The 27454-nt window shown below is 55.8% G+C and overlaps 1 protein-coding gene across 3 annotated transcripts in view; it reads left to right on the top strand.

Moving 5' to 3' along the window:
- Positions 1-27454, top strand: part of LLGL2 (LLGL scribble cell polarity complex component 2) — a 34589-nt gene that overhangs the window by 1695 nt on the left and 5440 nt on the right. For all 3 annotated transcript variants that reach the window (XM_042916352.1, XM_042916353.1, XM_042916354.1), the window contains exons 2-12: positions 9621-9715; positions 19228-19325; positions 20547-20628; positions 20922-21037; positions 21477-21635; positions 23381-23543; positions 23686-23818; positions 24132-24186; positions 24783-24937; positions 27053-27270; positions 27343-27410. In XM_042916352.1, coding sequence (XP_042772286.1) covers positions 9641-9715; positions 19228-19325; positions 20547-20628; positions 20922-21037; positions 21477-21635; positions 23381-23543; positions 23686-23818; positions 24132-24186; positions 24783-24937; positions 27053-27270; positions 27343-27410 — 1322 coding nt within the window. In that variant the 5' untranslated portion in view covers positions 9621-9640. The remainder of the gene's footprint in view (positions 1-9620; positions 9716-19227; positions 19326-20546; positions 20629-20921; positions 21038-21476; positions 21636-23380; positions 23544-23685; positions 23819-24131; positions 24187-24782; positions 24938-27052; positions 27271-27342; positions 27411-27454) is intronic.

The following is a 27454-nucleotide window of genomic DNA, read 5'->3' on the forward strand; positions in this document are numbered from 1 at the left end:
TGTGCTGACAGCTCAGAGCCTGGAGCCTGTTTCAGATTCTGTGTCTCCCTCTCTCTCTGCTCCTCCCTCTCTTGTGCTCTGTCTCTCAAAAATGAATAAACGCTAAACAAAAAATTTAAAAAACAAAAAGCAGTAGGAGCCCATTGTGGGGAAAGTAAAATGTTTTAGAAAGTGTAAAATAGTCTACGGACATAGCGCCCGATCTCGTCTTATCTCAGAAAGTGTGAAATAAGAGGCATAACTCCCTCTTGCCTCACAGTCTTTTTCCTTAAACATGGTGTTAAGTTTTAGTGTCTTTCTGGACAGCAGGTGTAGTTTTGGATCATGCCTTGCTGATTTCTTGCTACATATACATAATCTTGGCTCAGTCACTTAACCATGCCACGCCCCAGCGAGGCTTGTTGACAGGAGAATGAAAAAAATGTCACGAACACGCGTGGCCTGGTTTATAGCAGGCATGGGGGTGTGTGTGAGCTGCTTAAATTCCCCCATAAAGCATAAAAAGCGTCACCTGTGGGCCTCCGGGCAGACTCCTGAGCCTTTTGGACATGCTTGATGAGTTGTGAGGGGATTCGGCTTCTTTGTCCAGACGTCAGCTGAGAAGTCCTGATTTTTTTTTAAATATTTTATTTTATTTCTTTACATTTTCTTTTAACATTTATTCATTTTTGAGAGACAGGAAGGGGCAGAGAGAGAGGAAGACACAGAATCCGGAGCAGGCTCCAGGCTCTGAGCTGTCAGCATAGACCCCAACACAGGGCCCAAACCCATGAACCATGAAATCATGATGTGAGCCAAAGTCAGACGCTTAGCCACCCAGGCGCCCCAAGAGATCCTGATTTTTGAAAGCCTCTGGAAGTCAGAACTTTTAAAAAGCAAATATTGTTCCTTGAAACTAGGGAGGCAGAGGGAGAAGACAGTGGCCTCTTCTAACTTCTCACCTTGCGTTTCTGTGGCCCTTGGTACTTCCCCCTGCTTCCTGGAAAAGCCAGAAGTGAGGCATGGTAGCCAGACCCCAGCTGGGGGCCTTTCCTGGGAGGAAGAGGGTATACAATCTAATCTTTTTGCTCAGCAGAGGGCTTGGCTGTATACCCCGTTGGAGGTGGAGGGGGATCAATCACATTCTTGTGTTGCTCTGTTGTCCTTAAGGAGCTTTAACTCCATGGTGCTTTCTTTCAACTTCGTTTAGGAAAGGGGTGTCCTTCTGGCTCCTGGCCCCAAGTCTCTGTGTCTGTCCCCCACTCCCAACCCCCCCCCAGTTCCCTCCCCCCTCCCCCCTCCCCCCATAGAGGAAGTGGTACCTGGAGCTAGAAAGTGTGGAGCTCCTACAGTCTGTAACACGCCCCCACCCTCCTATCCCGTCTGCATCGAGCATACCGGGCAAGAGTCTCTGGAAACCTGTGGGGTTCCCCAGCCTTCCTGGACCTTCCAGAAGTGTGAGGGGCAGCTGTTGAGACACCTGAGTGGAGGCCCAAGAGGCCCACGGTCCCTGCTCCTGGGTTGGCTGCCGTGAGCGGCCCTGGCCGCCTGGACTTCCTTCTGAGTACTCAGCACCGAGAAGCTTCTTATCTCACCCAGGCGATATCACAATCAGGGCTCCTCCTGGGTCGAGGCATGCCAGGTCTGTTTGGCAACTCTGTTTTCCCCTTCCCAGGAGCAGTCTTCAGGGAGGAGGAGGGTATGGGGCAGGAGAGGGGTGTCCCCCGGGGGCCATCGGTACGGCTTGCTCTTTTGCACTTCTCCAGCTTTGGCTCCCAGGGTTCCCCGGGACACCCTCCCTTCCCTGTGCCCTGGCACCGTGGGGCTCTGCTCAGCTCCCTTTGAGGTGACCTTCCTTCCCCGCCCTGCCTCTCAGAGGAAACTGGTACTTTGAAGAGTCACCCTACTCCTTCCCCTTCCCAGGAACCACAGTGAATTCTTGAGCTAGGAGAGGCTCCTCTGGGCGTGGGGACAGGGAAGCTGCTAGGTACCTGACTCTACCCTTAAGGAATTCAGCAGAGACTAGAGCCTTCTCTCAAGACACCTGACTCAGTGTTCCCAGGGTTTGATGAGAGGGACATCTGGGCACAGGACTACTTGATTCTAGCAAATAATGTTATTCTTGGAGCCTCCTTGCGGGGTGTCTTGGAGCCTTGGTCTGAGGCAGGGCCCACAAAGGTATCTCCAGCAGGGTGCCAAGCATGATGTCTACATGACCCTGGCCTTGGCCCAGAGACTCGAGAACAGGGTGGGGAAGTTCCCTGAGGGACCCTGTGGGACCCAGTACTCCTTGGGGTCAGTGGTTCCCAACTAGAGAAGACCTTTGCCTTGTTGATCTCTATTCAGTCCTAGCTGTTTACTCATTCAGGTAATAAGTATCTACTGGTGCCTCTACGTGCCCAGAGTGGTTTAGACACCAGCCATTAACCTTACACAAAACAGAGATCTCTGCCATCCCAGGACTCACGTTGTAAAGGGTGGGGAGCGTGAGTGACAGAAAACGAGCATAAGTAATAAAGTAAGTGTTAAAAGTTGATTCGAATTATTTAGAATAAGAACAAAAGTAGGGGATTGGGACCACTGGGGTGGGGGGGTGGGTTGCAACTTGGAGAGGTAGCGAGGGCACCCGTTTGAGCACAGACTTGCAGGAGGTGAGGGAGTTCTTCAAATAACATCGGAGCGTCTTCCATGGTGGGCACTGAGCACTGGGGATCCAGCCATGGACAGGACAGGCGTTGTCCCTTTCTCCTGGAGCCGACCTCTCTTGGAACCTCCTTGGGTCAGCTGTTCAAGGTTTGAGGCAAGCAGGAGGCTGTGGAATGGGGCCTGAGAGGATGAGGCAGGCCACCTCCCACCCCAGAATGGCTGTCCACCTCCTCCCAGAATGGCTTTCCTCCTCAGGCTTGGCCAACTCCAGTCTGTCACTTCCTTGGAGAAAGTCTGATGTTGGGTTGCAGAAAGGGACTGAGGCCTCCAGAATGGGGATGTGTTCAGGGAATGCATGCATTTCGACTTCCCACCCCATCCTCCGGGAGGGAAACCCTCTAGGAGGAGCCCTGGGTGCGGCAGGAAGGCCCTCCCAGGATTGTGGGATTGGCCTGTGGCTCCTTAGGATGGGGTTGGGGGTTGCGACTGCTCTGGGCCCAGCCGGGGAGGCTCTGGCCACTGACCCAGGTTGTCCCATCCAGGCTTTGCCCTGCACGAGGGCTCTGAACTTGGCAGACAGAGAGTGGTGCAGTCAGGTTGGAGCTCAGATTGGGGCTGGTACTCTCACTAACTGCTTGGGTTTGATATCTCTCCGAATGGGTTATTCCATAAGTGATAGAGTTACATGTGATGATGCAGGTGGAGTGCTTCCGATGGTATCTGGCCACGGTTTGGGTCTCGATCCTTGTTATTACCTAACACCAGCAGTGACAACCCTCTGGTTTCTGTCCCCTCTCTGGGTGTTCTCCTTAGTCCCACCTCCCACCTAGCCCCGCGCCCTTTCAGCCAAGGTGTGGTTGCTAAGCTGCTGGCCAGGGCACTGTCTGGTGCCTCTGGGAGATTGGGTTTCCCTGGGCAACACGGACGCCGGCAAAGCAGCCTTGGGTATCTCAGTTGGCACAGACAACTGCCCCAGTCGGTGAGAGCCCTGCCCCACCGCTCCCCTTGGTAGGAGGTTTACTCACACCCGGCAGACGGAAAGACACAGCCACACGCGGGCCTCACACAGGATGTCGTTGTCGCCCTCGTGGGGAAGGAAGGGTAGCCTCTGCAGCAGCCGGGGGCTGTGGGGAGCGCAGACAAAGGGGAAAGGAGAGAAGAGCTTGGGACTCCAGCTCATGCTGTTTGCGCTCCTGGAGATGGGGAACTCAGCCAGGTGCTGAGTGTGGCTACCGGGGCCTTCTTTCCCTCGGGCCTAGGTGTCCAGAGCCCTGCCCCTGGGCATAGCCTCTCCTGGCAGATCACTGGAGCTGACCAGGCTGTTGAGGGACCTTCTCAGGTCCCATCTCACACGTTCGTGACAGACGGGCTTAGCTTGGCCAAGCCTCTGCCTCTGGGCAAATGGCACCTGTGTGGGATGAGCAGTCTGGGCTGGGACCCCCTTTTTCCTCCCTGCGAGCACAATCAGATCTGCTTAGAGATAGGGGCCAAGACAAGCCTGCCCCATTCGGTTATTTTGTCTCTGCCTCTCCTGGTCTCTTTACTGAGGTCCTGAGATGCAGGGTTCATATGCATCTCAACGGTGGCGTCGCCCCCAAGGATGGAAAGGGAAGCCGGGGTGTGATTTGCCAAAGAGACCACTCTCCTGTCTTTTCTAGGGTGTGCATCAGGTGTGGGGAGGCCAGTCCTGGCCTCTGGCATGTTTCATGGCCGGTGGCAGTGTTGGGTGATTTGAGCAGCAGGAAGGGAAGGAAGGGAATCACCAGGTCAGCTGCCCACAGGGAACTCACAGGCTGGTTCCACACATGAGGCAGAGACCTGTGTGGAAAATGGGTAAGAATCAGCCCCCGCCCCCCAACCCACACAGCTCAGCCATCAGTCAGCAAGCTTCACATGGCCCAGCCCCAAAGCCTGAGTGCCCGCACCCAGTGGAACAGGGGGCAGAGCCAGGAGGGATGCTTGGAGTTTAGTGCCGTCAAGGACAGAGAGGGCGACAGGCAGGAACTGACACTGAGGCTGGGCAGTCTTTAGGAGTTCAGGGGATGGAGGTGTTTCTCCTTACAAAGCCCCCTCTCCGGGGTTATGCTCTGGCCATGTGGCGGCCCTGGTGCAGGGAGCCAGGAGGACACTCAGAGCTTCTTACACGTCTCCAGTGACTGCCTCAGTCTCTTCTTGGCCTCCCCGTTGGGCGTGGCCTGTAAAGTAGTAACGTCCTTCACCCCCAGGTCCCGGGACCCAGAAGCCCAAGGTCATCCAGCTGGTCCCACCTGCCTCTCTCTTCTCCCCTGTTCAGGTTAACATGGCTGGAGAGGAGCCCAGCCCCCAAGAGAGCAGGAGTGATCCCACCAATGGCACTGAGTGCCTCCTGTGAGCTTAGGGGCCCCCTCATACCTGACCACTCTCTGGGCCTTCGCCCCTTCTCACATGTGATCCTCTTAACTGCCCTGCCTGGGAGGCAGATAAACCAAAAGAAGAAAAAAAATCTCCACTAATCCCATAACCCTGCCAGTGTGTTGTCTACTTACGTAAATATTTTTAAGAGTCTACCTGGCTCTCGGGTACATCGTGTGCACGTTTCCATGTCCACTGTCTTCTGCCCCTTACTGACTACACGCCTTCCATCGTGGTGCTGAGCACACTTCACCCGCTCCCCGTTGTCAGCCCCTTAGGTGGCTCCTGATTTTCCCTGAGAGCTTAATGACCAGCACAAGGCTGGGGAGAACATTTGAGGAGCTAAATGGATGCCCTTGTCCATGGTGGTTTTAGGGATCGTTTTAGCATAACGTGTGGTCAAGCCTTCAGGGCGGAGGGGGAGAATGGTCAAGATGGGTTCAGAAAACGCTTTTTAGATGATTTTTGATGTGTTGCACGAGGGACACGAAGGTTATTTCAGATGAAAGCACACATGGAGACCATAGTGGATGGAGCTTGGGGTGGGGGGCTGAGCAGATGGGTTGGCCAACACAGGGCCACGTGGGGTGGGGGAGGGCAGACCAAGGCAGACCCTGCCCAGGACTGTCAGCCGGCTCCCAGTGAACTAGGACTGAGACTCTCCTCGGTGGCCCGCCAGGCTCCCCTTTCTGACCCACTTCATCTCTCCTGTTGCCGGTACTCAGCCCCTGTGCTTGTCTTCATCCTCCTGGAAGATGCAAGCTTGTTCCGTTCCCCTGACACGCCCTGCACCTTACCACGGCTGACCACTTCCTATCATTCAGGTCTGGGTGGAGACGTTTCCACCTCTGCTCGTTCAATTTAGCAGGGGCGCTGCAGTGAAAAAGAGGGCAGAAGTCCTGAGTGAGAATGAGAAGGCTCATCCTTGTGGAGGGCTGCCCGGATAACAAACAAGATTAGTAGGGAGACTGTTTTACTGTGACCAGTGCTAAGGAGCAAAGCAAAGCTGGGAAGAGAATGTCCAAAAAGGGACATTTAAGTAGAGGGGAGGGAGCGGGTGGGCTATGGGCTATCTGGAGGAAAAGCATCCCATGGCAGAAGGAACAGCAAACCCACGGACCCAGACGCGGGAACATTCACTGAGTCCTTCCAACCACCACACCCTGGTCACTCTGTCTTGTCCCCTTCCTTCGTTTCCTTGTTGGCCCTGCTCTCTATCTGAAACTGTCCCGCTGACTGATTTGTGAACTTGTGAGTCATCACGGTCTCCCCTGCAAAGATATCAACTTGGTGACATAAAGGATCATGTCTGTCTTTGTCACTGTTGTGTCCCCAGCCCTAGGACAATGCCTGCTCCCTGCCAGCAGACCGGTGCATCCCCCTTTGCAGATGAGCTCGCTGGGCCTGGAGAAGCTACCTTGGAGGCCACCCAGCTTGGAGGGGCTAAGCTATGGTGGTTGAGCCCTGGCTGTTGGTACCAAGCCCTGGCTCTTTCCCTTACACACCCCCCCCACCCCACCCCCACCCCCGTTTCCCGCCACCCAGGAGTGTGGGCTGAGTAGGTAGGGTCCGTTCCCATACCATGAAGCTCCAGGTCTGGGTTCCTGAAGCTTCTCTCTGGAGAACCCGCTAATCGGGGGTGAGGGGAGCTGAGGGTTTGCCTGGAGGTGTAAATCCAGCCAGTCCCAGACCTGTTCCCTTTCAAGAAGGGGTGCGCTTTTTATGCCTTGACCTGGGCAGTTATTTCTGCGTTGGGAGCAACGTTGAGGCGTTGGCTGGAGTGAGGAACAGACGTGGCTGTTGGTCTTGGTCCTGGCTCCCCCCGCCTCACCTGCCCCCTTCCTTGAGGTCCCAGCCCACTGTGGAGCAGGTGGCACCTCGCCAGCACCTCACAAGCAGCGACCAGGCCCCAAGCCCCCGCCTGCATGGTTGGCTCTGAGCTGAAGGCACGTGGGAGTGTGTGTGTCTGCATGTGGCCGTGCCTTTTAATTGCAGGGATGTAATTAGGCACCCTCTGTCCTGTCGCATCCATCCTTCCCTGCCTCCCAGAGTCCTTAGATTTGGAGTGTGCCAGACCTGGGGGCAAATCCAAGTTCTGCTGGTTTCTCCTCAGCGCCCTTGAAGCTCCCCACCCTCTGTGGTCTTCATTCCCTTGTCTGCCAAGTGGAGATATTCCACTCAGCTTCAGGGGGGCTCGTGGAGGGTGAACAAACATCCGGAACGAGGTTTAGGTGTACCTTGTACAAAAGTGCAAAGGAAAGGAAGGGTCAGGACATGTACCGACATGCCACTGTGCCTACGAGTAGTGGGATTTCGGGAGGATTTTCTCCTCTGGGTTGTTTTTTTTTTGTTGTTGTTGTTTTGTTTTACAGTGAGCAGGGATTACTTGAGCGAACTGTTTAAAAAGTAATAAAAATAACACGTAGGAGTCTGGTATAGCGCCTGGTATGCAGCAGATGTTCTGAGGGGCATTTGGGTGGATGGTATGGCAACCATCTCCCACCAGTCTCCACATCCTGTCTGCCTCCCTCCTCCCTGCACCTCGTCCCCCTGGGTCTGTGCCATGTCACCCTCGAGCCTGTGTGGGTCCTTGGCACAGGTGGCCCTGTGCCCTCTGGTCCTGACCCCACAGCCGGCATGGATCCTTCAGGGCAGAGCCCAAAGCAGCCTCTCCCTGGAGTCTACAGGCCCCTCTCCTCCTCCAGGGCACCGCTCCCAGCTTCCTCTGGCTTCTGACCCAGTGACCTAGGCCCAGGCAGGGAGAGCGGACGCCCCCAGGAGCCCGGAGCGGAGCTGGTGCTGATTTATGAGCTTGTGCCGCCCTCCCCCACAGCTGGAATGCGGGGCCGAGGCTCAGCTGTTTGTCCGGGAGGCCCAGCAGTGTTTTCACGCTCGGTCCCCAGAGCCTCCAGGACTTACCTATGTTTCTTCCCTGACCTGCTCTGGGCCTCGGGTCCCGTGGGCACCTGGCAGTCTCCCGGCTACCTGCGGTGCCGTAGGGAAGGGGGGCACCCCATTCTGCCCTGGCTTCCCCAAAATGTGAAAAGGCCCAAACCTCTCACATCCACCCCACCCCCTCCTGCAAGTGGTGGTCTTTGTGGTGCCCCAGAAGGTGATGGCCCTCGGGGGCTGGTCTTTACCTGTTCCCAGCCAGGGTGGTGTTTGGATTGCCCCAGGATGTGTGTCTATGCCAAGTGGGGTGACCCCTCCCAGCATAGCCAGCCCTTGGTTGCTCTGCCAGAAGACCACCACCGCCGCCCCCCTCTGCCAAGCACTTGCCTTGGAGGGAGCCCCCAGTCTTGGACCACACAGGGTCCTTTCATATGCAAAGCCCTGGCCTGATGGTTAATTTTTGTCACCTCCTGAGAAGCCAGAAACTAAAGGGCATCCTTCAGGTCTCAGATCCTTCTTTTCCCAGTCTGGGCCGGGGGCTTTTCCCAGTCAGATCCCCCAGTCTGGGCCAGGGGCTGCCCTCAACCTGCACCCTGGCCTGGTGCCCCCTGGCAGGGCACTCACTCCACATGCTACACTGGCCTGTCTTTATCTGCACCTCCTCCGGTGCAGGGGCCGGGTCTGCTTAGTCTCTTTATAGTGTCCGAGTAGGCCTGAGCCCCTGTGTTCCTGAGGACGGGCCTTGGTGTCCTGTGGTCAGTGGGAGGCCGTGCTACTGGAAGCCGGAAACTGAAAAGAAGATGATCCTTCTCCCTTCCCCCAAGGATGATCCAGAAATAGTTGCCCTCGGATTGGGAATGCATTCTACATTCGGATGGCTTGGGCCGATGGGTTTGGGGCCTTGAGCTGGTTTCTTTATTGGGAACAGATTTCTTCTGATAAGGCTCCACTTAGGCCCATGGGAAAGGGAGTCACGGTGCACCCCATTAGAGCCCAGGGGAGCTGGGACCGGGGTGGACAGAGATGGGGGGCGGGAGGCATGCAGCCGGGAAGCCCAGGGCGAGGGCTGCGGCTTCCGAAACCCCAGTGGCCTCTGACTGTGTGCCCTGCACGTCACCCACTCAAGCTCCTGCCAGTTGTGGTGGGAGAGGCTTCCCTGCGGTCAGCAGGAAGGGTCTGCCCGGGGGGGTGCTGGCCCCCAGAGATAGCTACCGGGCCTCTCTCCTGCCCCTGTTTGGGTTCTGGTCTGGGAGCCCTGGCGGACAGCCTTTGTATTTCTGCCTCCCAACTGGCTCTCGTGAGAGAGGCTTGGGAAGTTTCCCTTTCTGTTTAGCTGGGCTTTTATGGTTTTTCAGAAAACAGGTTAACAATTAAGCTAATTAACCTCAGGGCCTCCACTCCTATAAAGCCAGGTGAAATGGCTTCCTCCCCCAGCTTCTCCCGCTGGCTTTATAAGGCCACAGGTGGCCAGGAGCAAGCGTTAGAGCTTCAACCAGCCCCGGACCTCCAGGTACAGAAGTCCCTGAGGTCCCTCGACTGTACTTTGCAGATGGAGCGAGGGTGCGCAGGAGGGTCGACGGTGAAGCCGCTGTGGGCCCGGGGAGAGGGGCTGGGCCCGGCCAAGCTGGGGCCTGGGAGCCAGGATGGGCGCTGGGGCCGGGGCTGTGCGTCTGCCTCACCCTGGTGATCAGCGGCTCCTCCTCTTTCGCTAGGAGGCTGCACACCGGGCACGATGAGACGGTTCCTGAGGCCAGGACATGACCCTGCGAGGGAGAGGCTCAAGCGGGACCTTTTCCAGTTTAACAAGGTAAGGGGAAGTGGGAGAGGCGGCCAGGTGTTTATGGCACGCACCATATTGTCCACCCTCCACGGGCTGGGGCACTCAGCTTGCCTTTACCTGGATTAAGGTACTTCAGTCGGTGCTGCCTGCAGTCCCTCTTGGGAATCTGACTCTGGAAGTGGGGTCCGGTTGGCAGGCTTTCCTGGGAAAGGGCAGTGGGATGCCCAGGCATCAGGACTCCCTGTCCCGAGTGCCCTTGGCCGTGTGACCTCTGCAAATCACCCTGCTTCGTCTAGCCTTAGTTTCCCCACCTGTTAAATAAGGATAAAACAACCTCTCTCCTCACGGTGCTGTTGAGGATGCTTAGGGACAAGAAAGGTGAAAGGAGGCTGAACCCTGCAAGGTGTAACTATGTTCCCATGATGCCAGGTCCCTTGGGCACTGACCACAGGCTGTGGCTGTCCCCTTTCTCCTCACGTTGCCCCCAGAGGAAAATGCAGCTGTCCCTTGTAGGCCCAACGCAACAGCTCTTTGTGGCAGCTCTAGGCCTGGGTGAGCGGGGAGAGGCGCCTGGGACAATGTGCCACAGCTGGCATTTGGCTGCCCCAACCCCAAACCTGCTGCTCCTGAGGTCCCAGAAGCTCCCCAGGGCCTCCCCAGGGTGGCTGGTGCCTGAGAAGGCCAGAGCTGCCCTGTAAACAGGAGGAGCACAACGTGGTTTATTGGCTCTGCAGCCACCTAGCAATCTGCTCCTGTTTCAGGGTAATTAGCCTCTCTTATGTCTGCTTTGATCTGGGCCCATGGCCTGCGAGCCTGAGCTTCCCTCTGCCCCACCAGGTGGACTGCAGGAAGCGGAGGACCATGGTGCTCTGCTCCTCAGGGGCGCCGGGACCCCTCTGGGATGTGCTGATGGACGGGGCTTCAGATCTCACTTGGCCACTTAGCACTTGGGTGACCCTGTGCCTGTCACCCACGTCGTAGACATGTTACAAGGATTATATGGAGTTAAATAGTTTGTGGTCCAGGAACACTAGCTGCTGTCTGTCTTCAGAGGCTTCCTCCCAGGGAGAGAGAGTTCCCAGGGGCTTGTTTGAGGCTGGTGGCAGTCCCCACGTGTCCTGCCATTTTCCTCTGATTTTCTTGACCTGTGGCAGGTGTCACGATGGAGCTTTGCTGTGAGGCCACCCCCCTGTGGGATGAGGGCTTCCCTAAACGAGCACCTCCTCCCACTGTCAGAAGGAAGCTGTGGGCAGGATTTTTGGGCCATGGGAAACGGGGTACAGGTGTTGGGAATGTGGGATCTCGGGGCCCCTGGGGGCCTGCCACCCTTGGTTCGAAGGAAGTAACCCGTGAGTTTGGGGGGGGGGGGGTCTCAGAACATCAGCACCCACCTCGGGGCTTGGGTGACCTATGTATGCCTCCATTGCCCCTGATGACACTGAGAGATCTCACACCCCAAAAAGGTGGCCAATTCTAGTAGAAACCGGACAGACAGGCTCAGCAGAGGGAGGAACCCCTGCCCCAAGTTCCAACTGTGTGTTGGGGTGGGGCTGGGGTGGGGCTGGGGCAGAGAAATCATCTCCCCCCCCCCCACCCCCCCACCCCCAACCAGGGCCCCACAACTGGTGGCCTTCAAACTTGGCTGCCCCATCCCCTAGGCCTGGCTGGGGAGAGGGAGAGAGGAGGCTCCTTGAATCCCTTCCTCCTTCCATTCACTTGCTAGAAACCTGCCCTGAGCACTACTACCCAGGGCTGGGGCCATGGGGATCTCAGATAACATCTTTGCCCTCCAGGACTTTTATAGTTTGGAAAGAGGGAAGGAGCTGATGGTCTGAAAGAAATTCCACTTCCTGGGACTAGAAGAGGAAGGGGGAGGGGGGGGGATGTGGGCTGGTTTAGTCTCATCTAGACACTGAGTGAGTGGTGGACCCTGAAGGGTTGGGAATGGGGGATGAGGCCAGATCCTGGAATATTTGGAAGCCTGGGTGGTCCCACCCATGCCAGCCCTTTCCCGGCCCCAGGCTTCCCTGGAGTCAGCTTGAGGGAGCCTGGAACCTGGGAATCTAGGGCCCAACACACCATAGCTGTGGTGGGTTTTTAGCAGGACAGTGAGCGATCCCATTTACAGTTTAGAAAAGAACTTTTTTTTTTTCTCAGAAGAGTATTGCAGTGATTGGATGAGGCCTGGGCCGTTGGAGGAGGGAGGGGGCGCAGGTGTGAATAGAACAGGGCTTCTCAACCTCCTCCCTCTTGACATTTGGGGCTGGCTATGTGGTGAGAACAGTTTAGCAGCATGCCTGGCCCTGCTCTCCCAAGATGTACAGCCAGAAATGTCTCCAGACACTGCCCAGTGGCCCCTAGCTGAGGACCGCTGGATTAGAGAACTATTTAGGGCATGAGGCCTGGTGCTCAATGGGGGTGTAGGAGTCAGGGGGGCAGGGAAGGGCGGTGGGTGCCCAGCGTGACTGTGGGGGTGCCATCCCGGGCGGTTAATGGTGCCAGGCACTGGGGTGGGGAGCCCAGGAGAGGTGAGGAGCAGGTTAAGGGAAAGTGATCCGTTTAATTTGGACAGAATAACAATGGTTATCCATTTATTGAGAGGCAGTTTGGTCCAGGGGTTAGTGGTGCCAGCCCCAGAATTGAGTGTCAAGGTTCACCAGGTGGGTGACCTCGGGCAACTCACTCATCTGTCCAGGGGAGACGACAGGAGCTACCCCAGAGAGTTGGTGGGAAGGTTAAATGAGTTAAGGTCTAAGTTGCAAGGCTGTGCGTGGCTGGTGGCTAGGGATTCGGAGCACAGCTCTATGGGCCTTCTCTGGCCCGAGACTGAGTTTGGGGAACCTTGGAAGCCTTGGGTGTCCGCATACAGGGGGATGGATACACAGAGCTGGAGTTCTGAGCCTTGGGTGGCCCATCAGTGCAGGTGTTATTAACACGGAGGTGAGGGGCCCTCTGAAGGGTGCCTACGGCTGGTGCAGCAAGCAGTGTGCAGACCAGACTGGTGGTCTCTGGGAAGGAGCTGTGCCTGCGGATGGATTCTCTGAACCTTCAGCCAACCAGCTAAGGGGCTGGGTGGTTCCGTGGTTAGGGGCAGGGAGGCTGGAGCCAGATGGCCCGAGTCGAGATACCAGCTGTGCTGCTTTCTCACTAAGTCACTGCAGACACGTACGTTACCTACCCTCTCGGCTCCTCAATTTCCTCATCTATAAAGCGGGCATCGTAATAGTCTCTACATCCAGGTTGGCACGCTAAGCAAGTTAAATGGCTTTGAATGGTGCCTGGTACACAGTTGGTGCCTCACCCCATCCTCGTGACCGGTGCCTCACAGCTGGTGGCGTTCCCATTCTGCAGGTGAGAAAACTGAGGCCTCTAGGGTTTGTACAGCCTGAGTATATGGCAAGTGGTAGCGCCGGCTGGGAACCAGGTCCCCCCGGTTCCATCTACCTACCAGCTGGCCCCTGAGGGTGGCGGCCTCACCTCCCAAGCCTCAGTTTCTTTCCCCTTGACCTAGTCTTCTGAGCCATCGAGGACAAGATGAGGGGACTGTGGAGCCTGCTGGACATGTCAGTGGGGAGGAAGTGATGCCAAGGGGACAGAAACTTCATGCCATAGTGAAACTCCTTCCTTGGAAATCACTTGAGGCCCCTCCCTCCCCTGGTGAAACCAGCCGTTGATAACGGCTCTGCGCCCTTGCTGCCCAGCCCGCCCACACTCCCCCCACCCCCAGGCCCTGAACAAACAGTGTGTTCCTGACCGGCTGCCCCTGTCCAGGACCAGGTTGTTTTGTCTTGGCTTTTTTGTGGCTGGGCCCCTGGTGTCAGGTGACAGCCACACAGGGAGGGCCAGGTTGCTGCCACCACCAGGAATCTGAGCTGACCACACCCAGTACAGGGCAGTGCCACCCAGCCCAGCGGCTGGGCGTGACCCCTCTGGCCCTAGACAGCCCTCCTTCTAGCCCCCCAGCAAGATCCTAGGCCCTGGATCTTGGCCGGCGTCCTCCCTCACTGAGGACAAGATGAAGGGGCCCCACTGTCTCTGACCAACAGCCTTTGCTCTCTCCCTTCCGAGAACTTGAAATGGGGTCCTGGAGCCAGCAAGAGACAGACGGGGCTTTCTTCCCCGCACTAGGCTAATGTTGCAGTTTGGCGGCTCCTACAAATCTCTCCTTTCCCAACTGCTGTCAAAAGAGTTCATTGTTCTCTCCTCCCTTGGCAGAGGTCACCTGAGCCAGGTAGCAGGATGAGGGCAGGGCCAGGTAGGCTGGATGCTGAGCTTAGGAGGTAGGGGAGGCTGGCATCAGTGGCTGTCAGGCTTTGGGGCAACCTCCCAGCTTGAATTTGAGCTGGAGGCCTCTGCTGTCCTAGGCTGAGGCCCCTTCCCACCCCTTGTCCTGGGTGGAGGGATGATTCAGGGCTGCTGTGTGCCTTGGCAGTCCCACAGCAGGGCACCCCTGGGGCTGAGTCCACTTCCTGTGCCCCGCATCGACCTTGTACTCTGCTGGGGGGCTGCGTCTTTAAAAGCTGTCAGGGGCGCCTGGGTGGCTCAGTCGGTTAAGCCTCCGACTTCCGCTCAGGTCACGATCTCACGGTATGTGAGTTCAGGCCCCGCGTCAGGCTCTGTGCTGACTGCTCGGAGCCTGGAGCCTGTTTCAGATTCTGTGTCTCCCTCTCTCTCTGACCCTCCCCCTTTCATGCTCTGTCTCTCTCTGTCTCAAAAATAAATAAAAACATTAAAAAAAAAAAAAAAAGCTGTCAGAAGTTGGGGGATGGGACAGCCAAGGAAAGGGGAGGCCAGGCTGCTCTGGGTTTCTAGCTCCTCCCTAACTGACCTCTGTCCTCTCCCCAAATCCAAACCCCCTCTTTCCCCATTCCCAACAAGACCCCCAGGCCTCTTGGAACTGGTCTGGGGCCACACCTCCTCCCCCTGCCTGCACTCAGGTCTGCAGCCTCCTTTGGGGATTTGTGGGCTTTATTTGCAGGTTTGCCTCTCTTCCCCACCCCTCCACAGACCTGGGGAATCCCCTGTCCCCACACTAATTACATTTGAACCTACTCTCTTGGTCCCTGCCCAGGTGCGGGCACCATGATGCCTCCTCCCCTCATTTTGTTCTTGAGGGAGCCATGATCCCTTGAGGAAGGTATCCTGAGGAATTCCAGGGACTGATGCCTCAGGAGGAAGGCAGGCTCTAGGGGGCAAGGCCTTTGTGCTCTGGGGGGTGGGCTGAACCTTCCAGCCACCGTCTTCTTGAGGGTTTTGTTCAAGCTGCGGGTGGTCCTGCTCGATGCAGTCGTAGGTATCCTCCCATTTATCAGACGTAAAATGAGGCTCAGAGAGGCAAAGAGCTCACCCAAGTCCCAAGGCATTTTAAGTGGCAGAAGGGGATTCAAAGCCTGGTGGGCCTGACTCAGTCCCCATTTGTTCATTCTTTCTTTTTTTGATACGTATGTATGTATTTATTTTTATTTTTATTACTATTTTAACTTACATCCAAGCTAGTTAATATACAGTGTAACAGTGATTTCAGGGGTAGAGTTTAGTGATTCATCACTTACATATAACACCCAGTGCCCACCCCAACAAGTGTCTTCCTTAATGCCCCTCGCCCATTTAGCCCATCCCCCTACCCAACACCCCACCTCCAGCAACCCTCAGTCTTTTCTCTGTATTTAAGAGTCTTTTCTGGTTTGTCCCCCTCCCTGTTTTTATATTATTTTTGCTTCCTTTGTGTTCATCTGTTTTGTATCTTAAATTCCACATATGAGTGAAGTCCTAGGATATTTGTCTTCCTCTGACTGACTTATTTCACTTAGCATAATGCACTCTAGTTCCATCCATGATGTTGCCTTTCTTTTTTTTTTTTTTTTTTTTTTTTAAGTTTATCTTTTTTGAAAGAGAAGAGAGAAAGAGCAGGGGCAGAGAGAGAGGGAGAGAGAATCCCAAGAGAATCCCCGTCCTAACACGGGGCACGATCCCACGAACATGAGATCATGAACCTGAGCTGAAATCAAGAGCTGGATGCTGGGGTGCCTGGGTGGCTCAGTCAGTTGAACGTCCGACACTTGATTTCGGCTCAGGTCATGATCTCACAATTTGTTGGTTCAAGCCCCGCATTGGGCTCTTCGCATGTGGATCCTGCTTGGGATTCTCTCTCCCTCTGCCCCTCTCCTGCTTGTGCTCATGCACACGCACATTCTCTTTCCCCCTCTCTGTCTCAAAAATAAATAAGCCTAAAAAAAAAAAAAGGTCGGATGCTTAACCAACTAGCCACCCAGGCGCCCCAGTCCCCATTCTTTCTAAACCAGCTTATGGAAAAGAAGGTGGAGACGAGAGGCAGTAGAGAGAGGTGGTGGGAAATGAGAAGTGCAAGAAACTGAAGGCTGGGTCCAACCTTTGTCTCCCTCCAGATTAAGGAAAAGAGACCCACCATCAGGAGTAAGTCAGGTGGGATGTAGGAGAACTTCCCGCCGGTGGGTTGGTAGGATAACGTGTGGCTGGAGAGGCTAACAGAAAAAGAAAGCTGCATGCTGTTTTCTCTTTGGCTTGACTTTCTTGCCCATATCCTGAGGCAGAATTGTCTAGGGCAGCACCTCGGCCCAACAGGAGTATAACATGAGCCACATGTGTAACTTAAAATGTCCTAGCAGCTGCATTACAACAGTTTTTAGACAAGCGAGATTAACTTGATAATATATTTTGTTTTTAATTTTTTAAAAACGTTTATTTATTTTTGAGAGAGAGTGCGTGCACACACATGACAGAGTGTGAATAGAGGAGGGGCTGAGAGAGAGGGAGACACAGAATCCAAAGCAAGCTCTAGGCTCTGAGCTGTCAGCACAGAGCCTGATGTGGGGCTTGAACTCACGAACCGTGAGATCATGACCTGAGCCAAAGTCGGATGCTTAACCAACTGAGCCACTCAGGCGCCCCTGATAATACATTTTGTTTGTTAACTCAAAACATCCAATATTGTTTCAACATGTAGTCAATAGAAGTTAATGAGGGTTTTTCTAGGTTTTTTGTTAACACAAAATCTTTGAAACGCCAAGTGTATTTTACACTTACAGCATAGTTCAATTCAGACACAAAATTTTCTTTGGAACTGTGTGCCCTGTACTTAGAGTTTGGGAGATTTGCATCTTGGTCTGCCTGACTCCAGCCCCTGTTCCTTTAGAACCCAAGAACTCACCTGGAAAGTTTTTCAGTGACTGAACTGTATGCCCATTCTTAAATTTAAATTAATTAAAGGGTGCCTGGGTGGCTCAGTCAGTTAAGTGTCTGACTTTGGCTCAGGTCATGATCTCGTGGTCTGTGGGTTCAAATCCCCATTTTGGGCTCTGTGCTGACAGCTCAGAGCCTGGAGCCTGTTTCAGATTCTGTGTCTCCTCTTTGCCCTTCCCCCGCTCACACTCCATCTCTGTCTCTCTCTCTCAAAAATAAATAAATGTTAAAAAATTTTTTTTTTAATTAATTAAAATGAAAACTTCTGTTCCTTGGTGGCACTGGCCACATTATAAATGCTCCGTATCTCCGTGCAGCTCACAGCTGTCCTACTTGGCAACGCGGGTCTCCTCCTGGGCACAGGGCTCCTTCCTGCAGGACTTTTTCCCCAGACTCCTCCAAATTCCAGAGGCTTTGGCCTTGTGTTCCTGCTGATTGGGATGATCGAAAAATGCTACCGTCCCAGGAAACTTTTCTCAAGCCCTGACTGCTGATTTCCTGAGGCCCCAGCAATCTGAGACTGGCTGAGGCCGGAAGGGGGCTCTGGGCGAGCTTGTCCCCGCAAACACCATCACATGCCCTGCCCCCCACCCCCTTTTCCTGGGAAATGTTTACATTCCAGACACTCTGCTATCTCCCCAAGGCTTTTCCAGGCGCTGCATTTTTTACATAGCTGAATTGGGACCTGGGCTGGCTAGGGGGGCTCCAGCTGGGTCACTTCTGCTCTCCAGGCCATCCCTTCCAGGTATAGCCATTTGTAGGGCAGACTAGTTCCTGGCAAAGAGCCAGACCTGGGGGGCCCTTCCACTTATGTGTCCCCAGAATAGAGACTCCGTGGAGCTCTTGTTCCTGGCCTGCCCCAGCTCAGGGCCTCCTCCTGTGAACCACCATCCTGGACTGGATGAGCCAACAGGCAGCATTGAGTTTACTAAACTATCATGCCCACCGTCGTCAGGACTTCTCCTTTTCTGCTCCTTTGAGGCCTGATGGGACAGCCGAGGGAAGCCTAGAGGAGGACCCTGGGCCTAAGGAGAGCCGCCTGACTGGTACAACCTTTCTCTTCAGGGCAGAGTCTCCATTGCTTTAAAAAACGAAAAGTAAAGCAGCTGGCTGGCATCCTTTGCCCTGCTCTGATCTAGCTCTACAGGTTCGGCATCCCCTGGGGTGGGAGGTGGGGGGTGGGGAGGGCTGGTGGAGAAAAACAACCAAAAACCTTCCTGAAGATGGTTTATCAACCCAGATCTGTAGTGTATACACCCATGCCTTTTAAACCTGGAGTTCCAGAACTGGAACCTCTGCCTAAAGAAATACTCCAAGTTGTAAGCAAAGGTAGGAGTCCAAGAAAGGTCGTCAATGCAACTGATTGGCAACTGTAAAACCCGCAGAAACAAAGGTGTTCAACAGCTAAAGCCTTGTGAGTTAGGGCACCTTTATGTAGGGAATAGTCCTTAGCCGTTTAAAAGTCACTTTAGTGCCTTTGACGGTTTGGGCCCGCTACATACAGGCGGACAAGTGGGCGACAAAGCTATGCATGTCCGTATATATCCGTGTGGCACAACCCCAGTCAGGTCTTTGTATTAAGTAGAGACACACACGTGTATAGTCGCAACACAAAGACTCACAGATGTTAGCAAGGGTCACTTCTGGTTGCGGGAGTATGGGTGATTTTTGTGTTCCTTTTCAAACTCCTTCATATGTCCCAAGTTTTCTATAATGTGTATTACTTCTATAAGAAGAAATGAGCAAAAGCATGTGTCTGCAACAAAACTCTAGAAGCTTCTTTTCTGGAAAGATAGTGGAGAGACCTCACGACAGAAAGACTTGCGAGAGAGCAGGTGTTTGGCCCCGGAGGAGCCTCGGATGGCCCAGAGCTGGGACAGGCTACTGGGGGGTTCTGTCTAGCCCCTGGGACTGCCCCAGACCTGTGGTACAACCAGGCTTCCCGAGCCATCTGGTCCACTGTGGCAGCCCCCCCCCCCAAAGCTTCCCTTACCCCCCACAGGAGGACTGGGTCAGTCACCCACAGTATGGGTGGTGGAGGAACCAAGTCAGAGTTCCTGGAAAGCATCGAGTGGCCACTGTGGTGTCGGGGGAGAATGCGCTCCCAGGGCTGGCCCCAGGGCCTAAGACTGGGTCACAAACGGGTCTGGGATTGACTCAGCACTCAGGTATCTGGGTAGGAACCCGAACGTGACTGAATTTCTCCTTCCTGCTGGAGGTGGCTCTGTGCTGCACTCCTCTGTCCAGCCCTGGTGCCCCAGCCGTGGCGGGGCAGAGGGGACATGTCTGCAGGTTCCATCCCCACATGGTTCTCGTTGCAGACGGTGGAGCATGGCTTCCCACACCAGCCCAGCGCCCTTGGCTACAGCCCGTCTCTGCGCATCCTGGCCATTGGCACCCGCTCCGGAGCCGTCAAGCTGTATCCTTTCTGTCCTCCCAGCTCCCATCAGGGGAGGGGCCCTGGCGTTGGCAGGATTCAAACAAAAGTCAGTTGTAGATGACCCCTCCTGGTACTGGGATGTTCCCTCTTGGGGAACCCTCTTGCGTAGCCTCTTGGGAGTCAGCCCCAAATGCCGGAGGTGGAGTCAAGTTTTTTGTTTTGTTTTCCTTTTTCCCACTTAGTAGACCCGGGGTAGCAGGCCCAAGGTGCTGTCCAAACCAGGGTGTCCTTGGGTTTGGAGAGCAGTGCTAAGCCTTCCAGATTCTCCCCAACCGTGCACACCTGCCATGTACACACAGGCACATCAGAGAGTAGAACTGACTCCTGGTTGGCAGGACATTGGTCTGAAAGGGCCACATTTTATCCAAAGCACTGGTTCTGGGCCACGGGGGCCTCTGCGTTTCAGAGGCAAGCCCGAGGGTTCCAGGATGATGAAGGATCACCGCTTGGGTCCTCTGGCCTGGACTACAAGTCTGGGAACTTCCCCAGCCCCAAATCCCCCCTGAGTCCCTAGAGTTGAGCCAGTTGGGACATGGGAGTACTGGGAGATGGGGAACCACCCATGGGGAGCCTGGCTGGAGCCTCCAGTGAGGCTGCGGCTCCCTCCTGTTCCTCTTATGCAGCAGGGGCGGGGGAGGCGGGGACACCTCTAGCGGGCTGGCCTAGGCTGGAGGTGGCGGATAGCACTCCCTCAGCTGGTTAATCATTGCCAGGCTACAGCCACATCCTGGTTACCAATCCCCGGTGCCACAGCTGCTGGGGTGGACCCATGGGGGTGCCCTTTTTCTCAGGTGCCACCTTGTGGTAGCTGATGGGTTTGTTGCAGCTCAGGTGGGGCGGGGGGCACTGTAGGAAGCAGCCCAACAGTTACTGGGATAAATCTTCACCATCCTGGGGTGTCTGCCCGCGCCCCCCCCCCACACACACGCACACACCTGCCTGGCTGGAAAAGTTCTCCCTGGTTGGAGCTGGCTCCACCTCGGGGTGACATCACCGCTGGCCAAGGGCCCTTGGGCCAGGGCCACTGCCGTCTCCTCCCAACCCAAGGCCCCGGTCACTGCCGTCTGGGAGGAGGGCAAGCCCTTCTGTGACGCTGAGGTATTTACACTCCTTGCCACGTGGGCCCAGAGGTCCTGGCCCTTGGGCAGGAAGGGGTGGTGTCCTGCCTTCTGGAGCTTTTCCTGAGCCTGCCACTCGTAGCTATGGTGCCCCAGGGGTGGAGTTCATGGGTTTGCACCGGGAGAACAACGCTGTGGTGCAGATCTACTTCCTACCTGGCCAGGTGAGCGGGCCCTCCGCATCCTCCTACTCTCACATCACCTGGAAGGGGTGGGGAGAGGCAGGCGTTTAGTAGTCCTGGGTTTGGTTCTGATAGGAGGGCCTGGGACCACCTCCCTTCCCCCAGCTGCGGTTCACAGACCACCCTAAGAGCAGCCAGGGGGCTTTTGGTTCTGGGGCTCCCTGAATCAACCGGCGCGGGGTGGGCCGCCCCAGTGTGAAGGGCCCCAGTGAATGCTGGCCCTCCCTGGTTCGCGACACCACACACTCCTGGTTCCTGTCCCCTTCCCTCCCTAGTGCCAGCTGGTCACCCTGCTGGACGACAACAGCCTCCACCTGTGGAGCCTGAAGGTCAGAGGCGGGGTGTCAGAGCTACAGGAAGATGAGAGTTTCACGCTGCGTGGCCCCCCAGGGTAAGGACCTGGTACCCGTCTTCTCCCGGCCGGCCTGACCGGCGCACCCAACTCCTGGGTGGAATCACCCTGTGAAGGTCCTGTGGAGCCCTTGGTGGTCCTGGCAGTTGTTTGAGCCAACACATCCCCACATGCGGGTGCTCTGGAGGAGCAGGGCCCTCCACGCCTACACCGTCTGCACAGGAGGCTCTGGGGAGTTTTTTCTGCCTCCTAGCCCACGCTCTCTACCATCTGTCTTCTGTCTTGGCAGGAGACACTCAAAATGTTTGTCCTGGCCCAAGACACCATCAGACCCCGTTAAAGGACCTCACGGGCCCGCTTGCCCCAGCCACGGCCTTTCCCAGGACTGCCGAGGGCAGCCGGGAGTCGGGGATCCTAACCCCGGGGTCTGCCCTGCCTGAGTGGCAGCCAGCTCACAGGCAGCCATTCTCGTCCTCAGGGCCGCCCCCAGCGCCACACAGATCACTGTGGTCCTGCCTCATTCCTCCCGCGAGCTCCTCTACCTGGGCACCGAGAGTGGCACCGTGTTTGCGGTGCAGCTGCCGGCCTTCCGCACGCTGGGGGACCGGACCATCGGCTCGGACGCTGTGCTGCAGGGGTGAGCTGGACACCTTGTTGCCATTAGGAAGCTGTTCCCTCCAGCTGAGCGCGGCCTTCTCCCTCGAGTCCCAGTAGTGTCTCGGGAGCTCATAATTTCTCTCCTGGGAAGTCTACGGGGAGGGGAGAAGAGACCCTCAGCCCCCAACCTGTCCCCTAACTTGAGACTCTCGCCCCATAATGTGTTAGCACCATAGCACTCTGAGGAGTCTTGGGGGTAACCTGTCATTTCATTTAAAGGTGAGGAAAATGATGCTCAAAATGATTTCGTAATGTCACCAAGTCTCAGTCCAGCAGTCTTCACGCTGATCATGTGAATTTCAAAACCCCAGGGGCTCCGCAGGGGGGCAGGTGGGGCCCAAACCTCGTGTTGCCACATCAGGTGGGGCAACTCCTGGTGAGATTTATGTTTTGGAGTCTGTGCTAAGTTTTCGTTTGCATGCAGGCCCCATGGCCAAAGCTCTTGGACAGCCATAAGCCTGTAGGTTTCTTCGGATCACTCTGGAGGCTTTGCTCCATAACGATGATGTCGGCAACAGAGAGGGAGTCAGATCAGGTCTGGGTGTGGAGAGAGGGTGCCAGGGTCCAAAGGAGGAGGAGACGAAGCACTGGCAGTGGTGGAATGTTTTGCCATTTCACGGGACAGAGAGGAGGCCGGGGTCCTGGGATGTGGGGCTGCTTCAGGCTCAAGGGAGCAGGACCCTGGTCCCGAAAGCACTGGCCTTCCAACGTGCTCACATCGCTCAGGGCCCACTGTCCAAGGAAGAGTGTCGCTGGGTTTGGGAGGATTCCTACTTGGGGCTGGCTCCGCCTGAGCCCAAACGTCTGTCTTTCCCACCCGGCAGGGTAGCGTCAGGGCAGCACGACCACGGTCAGAGCAGGACTGTTTGCGGGTCAGCAGGCATGGCGGCTTCTCAGCCTGGGCGCCCCGTCTGTGGCCAGGACAGCAGGAGGACCTGTTCCTCACATGTGGCCCTGCCGGCACCCACCTGACTCTGTGCTGGTGGGAGTCTAGTTGCCAGGGGGCCTCCCCCAGCCTGAGTGCCCTGGGAAGCCCCTCCTGCCAGTGTAAATCCTGTTCTAAATGAAAAGAGGTTTGGCTTGGGTTGGCAGAGAGGGGTCCAGGTGTCTGTGTTTCCTGCTCTCCCTCTTTGGTGTGGGTTCTTGGTCCGTTGCCTGCCACCTCATGGTCTTCTGTTGGCTTCAGCACCTCCAGTCTTCACGTCAGCATTCCGGGCCCAGAGAAGGAGGAGGGGGACAGGGCTCGAGGCCAGACCAACCTAATGTAGGGAGTTTTATTTTGTGGGTTTTAAAAACTGTTTCCTTATGAAATACCACTTAGTGCAGAAATGCACGAAGTATGAATGTGCGGTTTAATGGATTCTTGTAAAGTGAGCGTCCCTGCAGCCACCCCCTGGACAAAGAAATAGAACTTTGCCAGCCTCCCAGGAGCCCCCGCTGTCCTTCCCAGTCACGAGTCCCTCCTTCCCCCGAGGTAGCCACCGCATCAACTCTTCTGGAAGCCACTGCCTTGCCTTTCTTCGTAGTAGTGTAACCGCCTGCGTTTGTGGATGGATATACAGGATATATAGGTTTCTATATATCTTTGTCCTCTTGTGCGCATGGCTTCTCTCTCCCTGCGATCTTCCCACGCTGGCACTTGCACGCGGTGAGCAACTGTGCCACATGCTCCGTCCTGCCCTGTTGGTGGCAGCAGCGTGGGCTCACAGTGCTTCCCTCGGCCAGGTTGCCCGAGGACGCCCGCCACCGGCGGGTGTTTGAGATGGTGGAAGCTCTGCAGGAGCACCCCCGAGACCCCAACCAGGTCCTCATCGGCTACAGCCGCGGCCTCATCGTTGTCTGGGACCTGCGGGGCAGCTGCGTGCTTGGCCATTTCCTCAGCAGCCAGGTAGGCGGCGCCTGGGATGGTGGCGGGTGCCGCGTGGCGCTCTCAGGCCCCCGAATCACCTAAAGCCCTTGTGCTGAGACCTGCGGGTACGGGACCACCACCCTGACCCCAGCCTGCGCGCTTTCCCTCTCTTCCTCTGAAGCAATTGGAGAACGTCTGCTGGCAGCGGGACGGCCACCTGATTGTCAGCTGCCATTCCGACGGCAGCTATTGCCAGTGGCCTGTGTCCAGTGACACCCAGCACTCAGAGCCCCTGCGCAACTGTGTGCCTTACGGTCAGTGCTCTGTCCGCCTAATGGGGCCTGGCCCTGCCCTGTCACTTGCAAAGCAGTATCCTCTGTTCCCAGTCTGTCTTCCCCACATTCGGGTGTAGGTGCCCAACTCCTAGAAGCAAAACTGGGGCCCAGAGAAGTGAAGGCTCTGCCCAAAATTGTGCAGCAGATTTTCAGATGCCCGTCATGGCTTTCTCGAGGGACTGCTCAGAGCAAGACTCCTATGCAATCTGCTGCATGGGTATGGGCATGAAGGGTCTGGGCCCTATGGACATAGGGGTGGAGGGCCCACTCAAGCTGGTTCCTTGTCTTGTAGGTCCTTTTCCTTGCAAAGCTATTACCAAAATCTTCTGGCTGATCACCAAGCAGGGGTAGGTATCAGTGCTCTGTCCTCCCTTTCAGCAGCCTTCCGAGAGGCTACTCTGGCCTCTGCTTGTGGGAGGCGGTGTCTAGGGAGTGCCTTGGGGGTCCCACATCGGTGTCTCAGATGCCAGCAAAGGGAGAGAGGGCTATTCATTCATACCTCTCATGGCTAATTCCTGAGCAAACATTTCTGACCTTTCCCTCCACCCTCCCGGAAAGATGATTCAGGTCAGCCGTTTTCAGACTCTGTTTCAGCAGGAGACCTGTTTCTTCAGAGACATACAGGGAAACCTGACGCATAAACAGGAGTAGGGTGGGCTGGGGGTAGAAGCTGGGGTAAAGCAGGAGTGGCTACAGAGGCTCAGGAACCCCAGCCTGGGTGCCCCCACCTCACCCCCAAGTTCTCCTGGGTTATTGCAGTCAGGAAGAGAGGGCGGTCCACCCCACGCCTTCTGGGGACCTTGAATGAGCACTTACTTTGAGACTGGCTCCCTCCCTGGTCCTGCCACTCTGGTCCCTGGAAAGTCTAAGCTGCCAGCTCAGCCTGTGGCTGAGGTACTGTTGGGAGCCCCAGCCCACCCCACGGCTCTTCTGTGCCCGCCAGGTTGCCTTTCACCATCTTCCAGGGGGGCATGCCGCGGGCCAGCTATGGGGACCGCCACTGCATCTCGGTGGTCCACGACGGCCAACAGACAGCCTTCGACTTCACCTCCCGTGTCATTGACTTTACTGTCCTTGCCGAGGCAGACCCTGCTTCAGGTAGGTGGGCTTGGGAAGTGGCTGAGGGGATGCGGCCTGTCCATTTCCAAACGCACCACTACCTGAGCCCCTCAGCCCCCCTGCACCCCTCTCAGTGCCTTTCCCTTCCCCTGCTTGTGGCTTCATCCTTGCTGGCCACACCTCCCACCTGCTCTGAACCCTCTTCACCCTTGCACGGCTCTGATGGGACTGAGCCCAAGGCAGGAAGATCTAGGCTGTGGGGCTCAACAGCTACCTAGCTGAGGCAAAGAGGTCCCGGCTTAGACACGCGAAGCCCTCCCATCGTGGGGTGGGGCGAGTGGTGCCGTGTGGGGCCTCCTGGAGCTGGGCCAAGACAGCAAAGCCCTGAGTCAGCCTCGTAAATTGGTGACAAGCAAGACCAGAAAGGGCGATGTCGAAACCTGGAGCGGAGGCCTGGCGGGAGATTCCCAGGAGGGCGGGCCTCTCCTCCAGGTGAGTCCAGCCTCACGAGCCAAGGCCTCCAGGTGAGGGGCTCGGGCCTGCTCCGGACACCCTGGGCTGTATTCCCGTGCATCCTCAACACCACAAGGCTACTTGCTTTCCCTCCTTTCTCAGCCTCTTCCCTCCTCACGCCCGATGCAGGATGCCGGGGGGGGGGGGGGGGGGGGGGGGGGGCGTCGATTCTTTAGGATTTTCTACAGAGATGATCATGTTCTCTGTGAACAAAGACAGCGTTACTTCTTCCTTTCTGACCTGTGTCCCTTTTATTTTCTTCTCTTGTCTCCCTGCAGTAGCTAGGACTTGTAAACAAGCAGAGAGAGGGGGCATCTGCCAAATTCCTGATCTTAGCAGGAAAGCTTCATGTTTCGCACTATTATAGTCACATGAGCTGTAGCTTTTTTGTGGACGATCTTTACCAAGTTGAGGAAGTTCCCCTCTCTTCCTACTTAGATTTTTTATCATAAATGGGTGTCAGATTTGTCAGATATTTTTCCTGCGTGGATCAATATGATCACGTGTTTTACTTTAGCCTATTGATGTGATGGGTTCCGTTAACTCATTTTCATGTGTTGACACGATCTTGCACACCTGGGATAAATCCTACTTGGTTGTGGTGTGTGATTTTTCTCTATATGTTTCTGGATTTGGAGATTTTTTTTATTTGTTATTGATTTTGGGGAGAGAAAGCATGAGTGGGAAAGGGGTGGGGGGCAAGGTACAGAGGATCCAAAGAGGGCTCTGTGCTGACAGCAGAGGAACCATGAGTTCATGACCTGAGCCAAAGTTGGACACTCAACCGACTGAGCCACCCGCTGCCACTGGAGCTCATTTTTATTTATTTGTTTGTTTGTTTGTTTGTTTGTTTGTTTAGAGAGGGAGAGGGAGAGAAAGAGGGGGCCCAGGTGAGCAAGGGGCAGAGAAAGAGGATCCCAGGAGGGGCAGAAGGAGAGAGAGAGAAGTGGGGCTCGCCTGAAGTGGGGCTCCTGCTCACCGGAAGCAGGCCTTGAGCTCACCCCGAAGTGAGGCTCGAGTGGAGCTTGTTTTTAAAATGCCGATTCTGGGGCACCTGGGTGGCTCAGTCAGTTAAGCATCCGACTCTTGGACTCTTGGTTTCGGCTCAGGTCATGATCTCGCGGTTTCGTCAGTTCGAGCCCCACATCAGGCTCCAAGCTGACAATGCGGAACCTGCTTGGGATCCTCTGTCTCTGCCCCTCCCCTACTTGCACTATCTCTGTCTCTCTCAAAATAAATAAATAAACTTAAAAAAAATTTTTTTGTAATAAAAATGAATTAATAAAATAAAATGCAGATTCTCCAGGGGTGCTTGGGTGGCTCAGTCGGTTAAGCGTCCGACTTCGGCTCAGGTCATGATCCCACGGTTCGTGGGTTCGAGCCCCGCGTCAGGCTCTGTGCTGACAGCTCAGAACCTGGAGCCTGCTTCGGATTCTGTGTCTCCTTCTGTCTCTGCCCCTCCCCTGCTCTTACTCTGTCTTACTGTCCCTCAAAAATAAATAAATGTAAAAAAAAAAAAAAAAAAATTTAAAATGCAGATTCTCTGACTCCAGCCCTAGAGCTTAAGATCCTGCAGGGCTGGGCTGGGGCAAACTGCTTCCTACGGTTCCTGCAGCCCCTGACCCTTGGCCTGTCCCCCAGCCTTTGATGACCCCTACGCCCTGGTGGTGCTGGCCGAGGAGGAGCTAGTGGTGATTGACCTGAAGGCGGCTGGTTGGCCACCAGTCCAGCCTCCCTACCTGGCCTCCCTTCACTGCTCCGCCATCACCTGCTCCCACCACGTCTCCAACATCCCCCTGAAGCTGTGGGAGCGGATCGTCGCCGCTGGCAGACAGCAGCACACACACTTCTCCACCATGGTAAGTCTGGCTCCAGCCCTGGCCCCACCTCGGGCCAGGCTCTCCCATGGACTTCTTGGTCTCATTCTTTAGGAGTGGCCCATCGATGGTGGTACCAGTCTGGCCCCGGCCCCTCCCCAGAGGGACCTGCTGCTCACAGGGTAGGTGACTTTCATGGCGCTCTCCTCCTGCCAAGTAGAATACG

This window comes from Panthera leo, chromosome E1 (assembly GCF_018350215.1).
Source record: "Panthera leo isolate Ple1 chromosome E1, P.leo_Ple1_pat1.1, whole genome shotgun sequence".
Classification (NCBI taxonomy): Eukaryota; Metazoa; Chordata; class Mammalia; order Carnivora; family Felidae; genus Panthera; species Panthera leo.